Raw genomic sequence first — 13611 nt, 5'->3', positions numbered from 1 at the left:
CCACCAAAATACAATTAATAATTTACATTTGCTATGGAATCAACAATAGGCTTACTTTTAATCAGTCTCTTATGAAACGTACTATTTAGGGATAATTAAATGATCTATCCCTGTTTGCAAATGAAGTGCACATGAACCCAGTATTAATACAGCGTAGAAAATTTTTGGAATGTCCAACCGCAACTTCTGTGTTGTGTTTTCCTACTTTGTGATTCCCCCAAAACTACCGACAGATTCCCCAAAATAAATCGAATTCAAAGACATAAAACAAAATGCACAATGTCATATTGGTGTGTAAAAGTGAACACTCACCCCAGCAACAGCGTTGGTCTGTGGCTGTATGTTAAAACTGGGCTGATATCCTCTAATGGCCTCATGCAGCTCCTGTCGAACAAATGCACACGGTTATTTCTTTTTTATATCCAACCATCCATTTTCCGTACCGCTTATCCTGACTAGGATAGCAGGCGTGCTGGAGCCAATCGCAGCTGACCTTGGGCGAGAGGCAGGCTACACGCTGAACTGGTTGCCGGCCAATCGCAGTTTTTTTATGTTCAAAAGCCATATTTGTCTTTTGTGTATTTGTATTTGTACCCGGCTGTGGCTCCTGTGTGGTCGGCTCCATTCTCCGGGTTTGTTGTGGGCCTGTGGTGCTGACCAGGGCGACGGCTCAGATTGGATCAAATCTCCAAGCTGTAAGGAGGACACACGCACACACACTTACTGTTGTAAACATTTTACACATTGGTGCAGCATCCAGTGAGAAAGTGGGGGTTTGTTACACTTAGGGCAGTCAGGGGAATCTCCCAAACCATTCACACGCAGGTAAAATACACACCTGAACTTTGCGCCAGCCGCTCTGTGATCTGATATAAAGCTCTCCGCCGCGCTCAGACACATACGCCAACGTCCCCTCCGGAGTGCGGTGGGTCTCTCTGGTCAGAGCATGAATTGTCTCGTAGGTGGTCACCTGAGCGCACACATCACACACATCAGTGTGAGAGGAATGTACACATTTATTTGGAAAACAATCTTGTCATGTTTCTTACCAGGTTTGAAATACCTGGGGGGCCAGGAAGACCGGGAGGACCTGGGACACTGACACCTATTGACAGTATATGCACTCATAAGACAACAATAACACAACCCTTCACCTGAAGAAGGTTAAAGCTTTTTATTTTTATTTGATTAGATTTTTTTCTTGGGTGTCTTGTGCCTCTACCTACCCGCTTCAAAAGCAGGAAGTGGTCCTGGGGGTCCCGCAGGGCCAGGTTGCCCTCTGGGACCTGGACGCCCAAACCCGGGGGCTCCACGTTGGCCCGGAGAACCGGGAGAACCTGGAGGGCCAATGACTGACTCTCCCTTAGGACCCTGAATGAACATAAACAAGTACAGCGGTGCCTTGAGATATGCGTTTGATTCGTTCTGTGACCACGCTCGTGGTGAAGAAGGAGCTGAGCCGAAAAGCGAACCTCTCGATTTACCGGTCGATCTACGCTCCTACCCTCACCTGTGGTCATGAGCTGTAGGTCGTGACCAAAGGAACAAGATCGCGGATACAAGTGGCCGAAATAAGTCCCTCCGCAAGGTGTCCGGGGCTCTCCCTTAGTGATAAGGTGAGAATCTCGGTCATCGGCAGGGGCTCAGAGTTCAGTCACTGGTCCTCCACATTGAGAGGAGCCAGATGAGGTGGCTCGGCATCTGGTTAGGATACCCCCTGGACGCCTCCCTAGTGAGATGTTCCAGACCCGTGCCCAGGAGGAGACTACGTCTCTTGGTTGGCCTGGGAACACCTTGCGTCCAAGTCTGAAGGCAGGTACTTTTTTTTTTTTTTAAATTCAGATTTTCTTAAAGGTTGTGAAAGAGATCTGTTTGCGGCGGTCTGGTGGCAAAAATTTCCAGAGCTTGGGAGCAGAGCGGCTGAAGGCTCTGCTGGTTATGTTATTGATGTGTGAATGAAATGATAGTTTGCTGTCAAGGATAACAGCAAGACTCTTAATCTGAGGGGAAAGGTAAACTAAGGAGCGATCAACTGAGATGGAGAAACTGTCAATTTTGGATTATGTAGATTTTGTGCCAGCAAGGAGAAGATATAGTTCAGATAACCCAGAGGGGAGGGAGGAGGTTGGAAGTGAAATGTTGGGTTTGCAGGGGAGTTAGAGCTGGCTGTTATCCACAAAGCAATGAAAGAGGATATTCAATGTATGGAAACTGGTGCCCAGGGGAAAAGGTAGATGATGAAAAGCAGGGACCCAAGGACAAAGCCCTGTGACACACCTGAAGTGACTGGGTAGAGGTTGGATATCTCAAGGCACCACTTTACATTTTCCTTAATGTATACAGCACATTCAAAGAGAAGCTCACAAGAAGGAAGAAAACAATAATTCGGTCATAGTGTGGTTCTGCTGGCGACGAGTTCCGGGTGTACCTCGCCTCTCGCCCAGAGTCAGCTGGGATAGGCTCCAGCACGCCCGTGACCTTAGTGAGGATAAGCGCTACGGAAAATGGACGGATAATAGTGTGGTTCTTCATAAGAACTCACCACAGGTCCTGACCGCCCTGGTTGTCCTGGAGGACCAGGAGGGCCTATGTCACCCTTTTCGCCCTGCTGACCTTCGGATCCCTGGTCGCCTTTAGCGCCCTGAGTGATTGACAAAGAAAAGACGCAGACAAGAAACATTATCAAACAAAAACAGATCTCAGCCTAATAGCCAAGAAAAAGAAGCTTTAGACGTGTCAAGCTCTTTATTCCGTTGCCTATAAAAATTGGCATATTGATCTGTACTCACCACAGTTCTGTTTGGAAACTCAGGGGCTGACAAAAGACAACATTACATAAATGAACCGTTTACATGCTTACACAAATAAAATCAAACACAATTCATAGGAAATAGAAAAATGGCTGACTAATGAGATATATTAAAGGTCTTACCAGGGGTCCCTGGCTCTCCAGGTATTCCAACCTCTCCTTTTTCTCCTTTAGCTTTAGCAATATTGACCCCGTTATTCGAATCCTACACAAAATATTATACTCATTAGCATTCAAATACAGTATGTAATTGTGACCATGTTTACGTGCACGCGCGCACACACACACGCAGCACCCTGAATTGTTCATTATTGCGCATGATAAACGTGGTTGTTTCTTCTATGATTCACACATCAAATGCATACAAAAGGTTAGGACATTGAAAACAACAGCTTTATTAATCGTGGGTCCTGTAAAGTCACAACAAATGTATTTTGTGTTAAGGCGCTGACGCAGAAAATTTCGAGTGATTTCGGTGTAAAATATTTTTGGGCTGAAGGGTGTACCACATGTGGTGGCAAATGTATAAATGTACTACCGTAGGTCAATAAAGTACTGTATGTCTTTAAAACTGTATCTCCAGTATCTTTTCACATAGTTGCTGGGCACAAAGAAGATTTTGCTCCGCTTTATCATGATTGTTTGAGGAAGATTCTCTGGCTATATCTGGCACAATGAGGAGATGTTCTTATTGACCAAAGGATATTCCAGATTATTGACATGAATTGTTGTTGTTTGTGAAGTTATCAAGTGAGTCCCATGACGGACTCCACAGATACACTATCATGGCGAAGATTAAAATGCAAGCACAGCTGCAGTGTTAGCACAGATAAGTGTAAGATAAAGGGGCGGGTTTCTGACATGGACGACCTGTGCAGACAAAGTCGCCAAGTTGGCAAAAACTTGCTGTCTTGCTTCGTCACATACTCTACAGTAGCTCTGTCACCAGTCGTCATGGTAATGAAAGGTTAGATACATTTGAAGAGGAGACCTTGCACCACACCCAAGACAGTCAATTAAATAACAGCTGAATACCAATCAGAAATGTTCCACATTGTTTAAACAAACTCTGGTTAATGACCCAATTTAGTTGATTGGAATTCACCAAAGAATTTTGTTTTGAACAGGGACCACAGAGAATAGTTAGGGGAATCTTTCCCACACACCCAACGCCACAAAAAAATGAGTCTGATAAATGCAATGAGGAAGACGAGGTCAAGAAAGGAAGGAGGTGGCGGCGACAACAAAGGGTGGCCAGAGAGCTGCCATGCTGCTCTATCGACTCCCCGACAGAACCATCGGATGGTCACCTATTTCGAACCGAAACGGACCAATCAGATGGTCTGACTCAGACTTACTCTTCCCTTTTTGCAGTGCGGTCTGGGGCGCATGGGGAACACTGTCTTTAAAAGAAGAGCATGTTGTCAGCTTGGAAAAATGGAATCATCACTTGGCACGGCTCCACAAATGGAACACAAAATTGAAGCGGAAAGGATCAACGATAATCACACAACGAGGGAGGATCAGTGATAGTCCCTATTGATTATTATGTCAAGATATAAAAAGTTAAAATTTGAATTTATTCAAAGCTGTACACTTAATGGCTAGAGCCGATTGGGTTGAAGCACAGCGGTAAATACGTATTTGTCAATATAGGTACTGCATGGGGAGAGGGTTTGCAGTGTTCAGAACGGGTCCACTGAACAGGTCACGATACCTCCCGAACAGTTCATGAAATAACTGTGAATGGCTAGTTTAAAAATGTGTTGGCATTTTCATCTTCCCAGTCCAGTCAAGAACAATAAGGAACAATTGCAAAATCAACACTTACTCCATTCAATCCAAGAATTCTTCCTGGAAGTCCAGGTGGACCAGGTGGACCAGGGGGTCCCTGAGAATATGACATTCAAATGTTCTTTTGAATTTTTATACAACTAATGTTTCGTCATGATGTACGTAAGAACAGACTGCTTTCTCTTACTGGTCGGCCAACAGAATCTCCTCTTTCCCCTTTCCTACCGGGCATTCCAGGTCGTCCCTGTCACAGGAGAAAAACGTTTTTTTGAGTTTTAAAATCCACCACACATAAGGTATAGATAACTTACAGAACGTCCAGGGAATCCATATTCTCCTTTTTGTCCAGGAGGTCCATGCGGGCCCTAAGAAACACACATCATACAGCAGATGTCTTTGTATCTTTGTCTTGAGAAATTGAGCAATGAAAGACGCATTTTCTGGCGTCTAGAACCAAAATAAATACATAGAGCATATGTGTGTAGCTTTCCATGATGACAATAAATGTTCATTTAATACTCGGTGTGTCAATTCTGATGAGCTTACAATGGGTCCTGCAGGTCCATGCAATCCACGAGCGCCCTGCCAAAAGAAAATATACTGTATGGTGGAAAAATGAGATTGATTTGGCTCTAATATTCCTCTATTCTCTATGAGATTAATACATTCATCCTTCTTCAATTAAAGAGAGGGGTCATTTTACTGATTGGGACTATCTACACTCTAAATTATAACATATTCCATAAATTAGGGTTAGGGGTTAGGGCCTGTTACTGACCTGACCTGTTACTTCTGAACACAGCCACATGTCAGTTATAAGAGGGGCCCCCTTGATTGCTAGAATTGCTAGGATGGCCCAGCCAATCCCCTAACTCGTTTCATTTTCATTATCCTCGTAGATGGCAGCGGATTTTTGTCTAGAATGTCACGGTACATTTGCCCATTCATCCTTCCTTCAATAATGTGAAGTTTACCACCTCACTGGCAGGGAAGGAGCCTGAGCTGGTATGTGACGTCGAGAAGTTCCGACTACATATAGTTGGGCTCGCCTCCACACACAGCTTGGGCTCTGGTACCAGTCCTCTTGAGAGAGGTTGGACTCTCTTCCACTCTGGAGTTGCCCACAGTGAGGGGCGCCGAGCAGGTGTGGGTATACATATTGCTCCCCGGCTCAGCGCCTGTACATTGGCGCCTATCTCAGATTCGGGAGGAGCAGTGTGGTTTGGAACAGTGGACACCCTCAGCAGGGTCCTCAAGGGTGCATGGGAGTTCACCCTACCAGTCTAGTTTCTTCTGCAGGGTGTCCGGGCTCTCCCTTAGCGATCGGGTGAGAAGCCACTGCTCCCCCACATCGAGAAGAGCCAGATGAGGCGGCTGGGGCATCTGATTAGGATGCCTCCTGGACGCATCCCTGGTGAGGTGTTCTGGGCACGTCCCACTGGGAGGTGACCCCGGGGACGACCCAGGACACGCCGGAGAGACTATGTTCATCGAAATTCCGAAGTGTGATTAAGCTAATTTAAAAAATAAATATATAAATGGATTGACAGCCCTAAAATAAATACTACTTTTGAGCATACTGTACTAAATAAAAACAAGACTAGATAGATAGATGGTTATGGAGTGAAGGACAACCTTGATGCCTTTGGGCCCATGGGGGCCTCTTGGTGGAGATAGAAATGATCCATCTGCAGCAATGGTCACACCTGGCTCTCCCTTTGCTCCCTGTTAACACAGAGGAATTAGACACCATATTTGTCACATTTGTAAATTCATGTGGTCAATAAGATTATGTACATTTTAAGTAAAATGATTGTTGTGTTTTTTAAATTTTTTTATTATCATGTACCAGTATTTCTTCGCCATTCCAATACTCATTTAGCAATACAGAGGTCTGTTCGCTCACCTTGAGCCCTGCTGGCCCCTGGATACCTGGAGGGCCCATGTCTCCCTTTGGTCCTCTGGGGCCCTACAGGTAAAATTACAAAACAAAAAAATGACAAAAGGAGAGTTGGACGGGAAGTCATCTTAAAAAGTTATTAGAAGTCATCTCAAATTATTAGGATAATATCCTATAGCTACGAAGCAGAAACACAGATAACATTTCCGGCTATTGCTGAATTGGACCTCTGGAAGTCCAATGACGGCACAAACAATTATGAAAATGATGTTTTTTTTGTTTTGTTTTTTTAGGAATATAGCTATGCACAAATACGCAGCACATATTTCTTCCTAGAATTAAGTGGACATGTCTGAAAATTTTCTTACAGGAAATCCAGCTTTACCAGGCAAGCCCTCGGGTCCCTGCAACATGCAGTATAACACACACAAACAAGCGCAATTGCATGCATCAGTATGTACACGCATCAAAGCAAAAGCAGAATCGTATTCATTATCCTTCCTAACAAATGCAGGCTCATACATAAACTGTCATAATTAACCAAAAGCCAAAGCATTTCAAACATACATCATACAAATGATGCAGTGTACCGTAGTAGCATATGGCACTGGAAGGAGAGGCTTCAACAGCACAGATTTATTGAACAATGCTTGTGATGATTTAACATTCTTTCATACAGTAAATATATATATTTATTTTATTTCCAGCCTTGTTTGGAGAAGTGACCATGGAACATAAGAAATGTATTCACTTTGTATTTATATATTGCATGTATTTTGCTACTTACCAACGGCCCTGGTGGTCCTCTGATCTCTGTGAAATTGAATATATTCTCTGTGACATTGAGCAGCAACTGCAGACAGAATATAGTACACAAAAGAAAAGTTGGTATTTAATCCAGTTTGACAGGATGTACTGCACAACCCTATCAACCTGGGAGAAAATATGCACGTGTTCATTGGCACAGTGGTCGCTGGACTGAAAAGTAGGTGATCGACTTTGATAAACAAACCTTTTATTTTTCAACGTGAAGCCTATTTATTGAATTTAGTTTGGCTCGGGCATGTAGTTATTCAGATGTTGGTATTTCAAATTACAGGTATGTAATTTTCTCACAGGGAACGCTGTATTTAGGTGCTCATTATAATATGGCGTTCAGTATTTGAATTGAACAATCAATTGTACTTGCACACGACAGGACGCACGTCAGCCTCCTCGTAATACTCCAGCTTGCTCCCACAGTTCAGAAATATGTATGTCTGATTAATAGAAGATTCTAAAGTGCCTGAGCATAGTTCTCTGTCTTTACGTGTCCTCCCTCTGATTGGTGAAACGTCTGTAATATACAGTATCTTGCCTCATCTAGGATAGGTGGAGTAAAAAGAAAATGGATGGCGAAACGGTGTGCATACATCTGTCAGATTAATGACAGGTCCAGGAGGTCCAGGAGGTCCAGGTGGTCCTGTGATGTCGAGACCATCTGCACCACAATCACCCTTGGAGGACACAGAGACGACTGTTCATTTATGTATATATATGGGTTAGATCAGAAAAAAATAAAAGACAATACTGTAGTTGAAAATAAGGCAACCGAGGGATAAACCTTACCTTTTCCCCTGGCCTACCCTTTTCTCCTTTAAACCCCTGTGTGTAAAGAAAATTGTTAATGAAACCTGTGCGTGTGCTGGAAAGAACAATTGAATTATAATGTATTGCGTATTTCGATGAAAATGGTTTGAAGGTTAGGTAAGTGAGTCCGATACCATGAATAATAGCAAAAATAGCAAATGATAATTGCCATTATTAGATTCATGTCAAAGCATGGTAATGTGAGCCATTGTCAGCTTTGACAAACAGTTTTAAGAATGCGTTAAGTAAGGCTGTGGCTCAGTAGGTAGAGCGGGTTGTCCAGTGACCCTTCACCCTGTCTACGACTGTCTGCATGTCGAAGTGTCGTTGGGCAAGACACTGAACCATGTCGCTCATGCATCGTTAACAAGGGTGAGTTATTGTATTTCCGTTTAAGACACAGTGGTCAAATTCTGTGCACTTTCGGATGACAAAAAAAGTGCAGTTCTGAAAGTGAGTCGTCTCGATTGTCGGTTCGAGCCTTCCTTTGCGCCAAAGTGGCCATTAAAAGTCCACCCAACCCCGTTCAATTGCCATTTTATTTTCTTTTCAAAAAAAGATGAGACCAAGATAAATCATTTCAAAACTTGTTCTGGGTCACCTATAACCTGCACAAGTCAATTGAAAAAAATTTTTTTTAGCGAAGGGAAGTGAAGATATAGAATTGTGTTCAGAATTAACCAATCACATTCAATCTTGTGTTAAATTGCTGCTAACATTTAAAGTGCCTCGGATTAACCCCATATGAAGTTCAGATGTTCTAGAAGGCCTTTCCTGTCATTTCTTATCGTAAAGTCTTACAGCACAAGCCATTGTCTGCAGGGAGCCTCCGCAGCATTAGCGAGATCTCATTGTGTAAAGTTGTCAGTCAGGGAAGGGTACAAAAACAAAAAATCGGAGGCATCATATACAGGTACTATGTATGGAACACAGTACATACAGTCATCATCAAGTGGAGAAAACAACAGTGATTAGCAAGAATTAGCATTAGCAAGAACTGGACGTTCCTCCAAAATTGATGAAAAAAAAGACGAGAAGAAAACTGGTCAGGGAAGCTGCCAAGAGGCCGACAGCAACATCGAAGGACCCTAATTTTTTCTTTATGACCATAATTCCGAAAGGTGTGTTGGCGCAAACACAACACTGCTGCTGATCACCAAAAGAACGGCAAACCTACTGTACAGTGAAGCACGGTGGTGGCAGCATCACGCTGCGGGTCTTTAGTCAAGGTGGGAGGACTTATGAACAATTCCACCTAACATCTGTGGGGCCGTGCACAGAAGATGCCCTCACAATCTGAGGTTGTTCGCAACCAAGAGTGGGCCAATATTGCCGTCAAGATGTCCCAGACTGATAGACTCTTACACCAAAAGCCTGAATGCTGCAATATAAGCCAAAGGTGCTACAACAACGTATTAGTTAAGGCTGTGCATATTTATGCTTACTTGTATATATTTTTTTGTCCCCTTATGAGATTTTTTTCCAGTTGAGTTGTACAGGTTTTATGTCCCATTAACAGAGAAACATATTTAAACTATTTAGCTGGGTGTCCTTTTTTACATCACAAAAACCTGGCATTTGAACAGGGGTGCGTAGACTATTTATATCCACTGTGTGTCGCGTGTCAAGAGTGAAACACAGTTTCTTGTTTTTAATCTCTTCATACTGTGATGACAGTACTACCTTTTACACTTGTATGCATTACAGTTAAGCGTGTTAAAATGTTACATGAATGATTACCTGCATTTGTAAGGTTTATGTTGCCGACAGTTTGACTCCGGAATGAAGACTACTATTATTCTATCTATCCTAAATACAAACAAATAGGTGGTTGACCAGCGTCCCACAATAAACAAAGTTTGCCTTTGGAGGTTGCATTGTGCTCACAGTCAGATTATTTTAATTGTTGTCTGCTATATACATACCCTGGGACCTGGTAGTCCAGCAGGGCCCTGCAAACCCACTGTTCCCGGGTCACCTCCCTCACCCTGCAATAAACCAATGGAGGAAACTGAATTAACAACCGCAATCAGATAAACTATATCAGTACTTTCAGTTTAATATACCAGCGTGAATATCTGTAAAACAAATATCTAAATATATTCTTATTTAATTACTAATTTGGCAAGTAAACAAGAAAAACAGTCATAATGTGAGGGAGTGTGAGGATCGGGTTGTACCTTGATGGAGTGCCCCGGTGGACCTGGGGCTCCAACCTCACCCTAGAAAAGACGTTACAGAGAAAAGAAATGTTTATACCACAATACCAACTAATAAATGCATGAGATCTTCAGTACTACAAATACATAATACAGTAGTAGACGAATCATACAACCTTGGGACCTTGTGAACCGGGAAGACCAGGTGCACCCTAAACAATGGAATGGACATTTATAACAAAATACAGCGCAAACTTTACTAGAACCACCAAATCACACTGACCTGTGGACCCGGGACTCTTGCTCCAATGAGCATGTCGCTCTTGCCAGATCCTTCCATATCCTGAAAAGAAAGTCAGATGTTAGGTAACGCAGTGAAATTGAAAAAAAAAAAAGAAAGAAAGACGAGGTCAGCACCTCAGCAAAGAATTTGGTTTCTGCTGGACTGGGGGGACCAGGGGGTCCCGGTGGACCCGGTGGGCCTCTTTTTCCTGGTGGACCGCTCATCCCTTGAGGTCCCCGAGACCCTGCATTGCCTGCCGATCCACATTCACCCTGTGGAGTTCAAGAGGAATGCAAACATTATTTACTTGCCAACTCAACAATGGTTTGTCACTTTTTAAACCAAAGAACACACTCTGAAATGGCCTACGGCTATACTACATGGAATAAGCATAATTACCTTTGGTCCAGGTAAACCTCTGTCACCCTATAAATTTCATGGGAAAGGACAAAAACAGTGTCTTTGCATAAGTCTCCCAAATCTAGCATCGGCTTATTCGAGGCAGGTTACGTACCATAGAATTTAGGTATATTTTTTTGTGTATATATTTGTGTGCTTACCTTTTCTCCCACAGCTCCAGGGAGTCCTGGAGCCCCATCGTTTCCTGCTAGACCCTAATCAAACAAACACAGACTGAAATGGGCAGCACAATGATAAAAATAAAAATAGAAATAGAGTGGTATGACGTTTAGCAGTTCATTGACCCCCTTAGCAATTCCCATACGGGGCCAAATACAAATGTGACGGTTTAAAGGAATACTCTACTTCCCGGTGATGACATGATGCTTGTCAACATTGCCCACCAGAAATGAGGTGTTGCAGGAAACACTTGACCATAGACAGCATTAAATAAAAGAGGAATTTACCGTAAAGATACTGTACAATACACTCTCGAGTATAATGCGCACCCCCTAGAGAAGTCATGTGCCCAGATAACATGTTCACTCCCGGTGCAAGATAATAAAAAAAATAGTTAAGACACAACAAAAGCTCCAGAGGGCGGATAAACATGCATAAGCTCTATTAACATTCACATTATTACAGCTATTTATGGTATTAGGGGACTAACTGACTTAAAGCAGCATTTTAACAACTATACAACGGCGCTAGGCACAATGGGAAATGTTGTGATCGCGAGCCAACATTTTTTACGATGACATCATTGTTGACATCATTGTGACGGCATTTTTAAATGTCCATCCATCAATTCATTTTCTGCACCGCTTATCCTTAGGGTCGCGGGCGTGCTGGAGCCTATCCCAACTATCTTCGAATGAGAGGCAGGGTACCTTCTGAACTGGTCCCCAGCCAATCACAGGCATTTTAAATGTGAATCTAAATATTATTTAAACTTATAAAATCTCAAGATTTAAAACTAATTAATAGTTTTCTAAAACACATCTACTCGTACGCTTCATTTCACTTTTCAGGAATTTTCGAACTTTTACTATACCGATGTATAATGTGCACTATTGACTTTTGAAGATTTTTTTGGGGGGAAGAAAATGTGCATTATACACGAGAAAGTATGGGTAGTTATCACACTGAACAAAAATATAAATGCAACACATTTTTTTTCTCTCCCATTTTTCATGAGCTGAACTCTAAGATCTTCGACTTTATGTATGTACACAAAATTCCTATTTCTCTCAAATTCTGTTCACAAATCAGTCGGTGATCACTTCTCTTTTGCCAAGATAATCCATCCACATCATACCATATATCATATCAGCATATCAAGATCCTAATTTCACGGCATGAATATTGAACAGGTGTGCTTTTACTGTTTGGCTCACCCCTACGACCACATACACTCAGTCTTCCAGGCCGATTGGATGTTCCGCTTACTTCTCTGAAACACCTTTGGGGATGGTTTATGGTAGAGAAATGAACTTTGGACATTCCTGCAGTCAGCATGTCAATTGTACACTCCCTCAAAACTTGCGACAGTTGCGGCAGTTCACTCTGTGATCAAACGGCACATTTTAGAGTGGCCATTTATTGTGGGCGGTTGTCTTACAGTATCTCGACATAGGCTATGTGCTCCCTAACACAGATTTAGAACGATTTGTGAACAATATTTGCGAGAAATAGCCTTGTTGTGTACATAGAAAAAGTCTTATATCTTTGAGTTCAGCTCATGAAAAACGAGAGCAAAACCAAGTGTTGCGTTTGTATTATTGTTCAGCATAGATTTATTGCCGAACTTAATCCCGGCATCGAAGCATTTCAAATCCAGAGCACATATCCACTCTGTTTACGGTCTTGTCAGATGAACTGCAGCATGAAGCAGTGCATCGTTTTTTTCATCCTTAATGTCATCATTAAAGATTCCTCTTATTCCTCTGTTTTCAGAAACACTTAATTCCAAGGCAGACCTATTTATTTAATTAGGTAGTATTGTGTTCTTCAGTACGCCTTGGAACAATGTGTTCACTGAGAACAAAATAAATAAATAAAGATTTGTGGAAATGTTAAATAAGAGAAATGTATGCTCAAACTGAGATAGCATGCGTGTTTGTGTTCAGCTCCATATTGAGTGATGTCATTTAGCAGATCCTGTCAAACCAGTCGCATCATCACAATGTAGAGAAGTGATGTTGATTTACACACATCTCCATGGATGCAGACCACTTCAGGCATAAACGTTAATATACCATGGTAGGAGAGTGTACAGCCGTTAGCCAGAGTACTGAGGCAAGGACCTCTTTATTCCTCATAACAATTTTTTATAAACGAACAAAATGGTCACCTTAACTATCTCAAACTAGCATACAAAAAATAAACGATGCTGACTCGGTGCACTGGCTTTTGACTGTAATACTGCATTGTGGTTCGCTGGTTTACCAAGCAAACCAAGAAATATATACCTCGCCCGATACCCAAGCAGAGTCGAAGTCAAGTCCGGTCCCAGAGGCAAAACTGGACTCAGAATCAGAACTGAAACCAGAGCCAAGGTCAGAGTACAACTCTGTGCTCAAACCTGAACCACCAGACCCAGAACCACTAAAGCCATCCTTTAACATCTGCAACAGAG

General features: G+C 42.5%; 1 protein-coding gene across 5 annotated transcripts in view; it reads right to left on the bottom strand.

The window, feature by feature from the left end:
• Positions 1–13611, bottom strand: part of col15a1b (collagen, type XV, alpha 1b) — a 43816-nt gene that overhangs the window by 4852 nt on the left and 25353 nt on the right. For 3 of the 5 annotated variants that reach the window (XM_061693582.1, XM_061693579.1, XM_061693583.1), the window contains 27 exons: positions 13445–13600; positions 11135–11188; positions 10974–11000; positions 10709–10846; positions 10575–10634; positions 10468–10503; positions 10313–10354; positions 10058–10120; positions 8112–8147; positions 7916–7999; positions 7291–7356; positions 6872–6907; positions 6510–6572; positions 6239–6328; positions 5150–5185; positions 4915–4968; positions 4791–4847; positions 4641–4700; positions 4168–4212; positions 2933–3014; positions 2790–2815; positions 2543–2641; positions 1227–1371; positions 1050–1105; positions 839–970; positions 595–693; positions 313–384 (listed from right to left, as the gene is read on the bottom strand). In XM_061693582.1, coding sequence (XP_061549566.1) covers positions 313–384; positions 595–693; positions 839–970; positions 1050–1105; positions 1227–1371; positions 2543–2641; positions 2790–2815; positions 2933–3014; positions 4168–4212; positions 4641–4700; positions 4791–4847; positions 4915–4968; positions 5150–5185; positions 6239–6328; positions 6510–6572; positions 6872–6907; positions 7291–7356; positions 7916–7999; positions 8112–8147; positions 10058–10120; positions 10313–10354; positions 10468–10503; positions 10575–10634; positions 10709–10846; positions 10974–11000; positions 11135–11188; positions 13445–13600 — 1914 coding nt within the window. Of the gene's footprint in view, positions 1–312; positions 385–594; positions 694–838; positions 971–1049; positions 1106–1226; positions 1372–2542; positions 2642–2789; positions 2816–2932; positions 3015–4167; positions 4213–4640; positions 4701–4790; positions 4848–4914; positions 4969–5149; positions 5204–6238; positions 6329–6509; positions 6573–6871; positions 6908–7290; positions 7357–7915; positions 8000–8111; positions 8148–10057; positions 10121–10312; positions 10355–10467; positions 10504–10574; positions 10635–10708; positions 10847–10973; positions 11001–11134; positions 11189–13444; positions 13601–13611 lie in introns of all 5 variants that reach the window. The other 2 variants (XM_061693580.1, XM_061693581.1) reach the window with 2 other exon arrangements.

The sequence above is a fragment of the Phycodurus eques genome, chromosome 13, assembly GCF_024500275.1.
Source record: "Phycodurus eques isolate BA_2022a chromosome 13, UOR_Pequ_1.1, whole genome shotgun sequence".
In the NCBI taxonomy this organism is placed as follows: domain Eukaryota; kingdom Metazoa; phylum Chordata; class Actinopteri; order Syngnathiformes; family Syngnathidae; genus Phycodurus; species Phycodurus eques.
The sequence above is the reverse complement of the archived record's forward strand: the minus strand, read 5'-3'. Positions and strand labels throughout refer to the sequence as shown.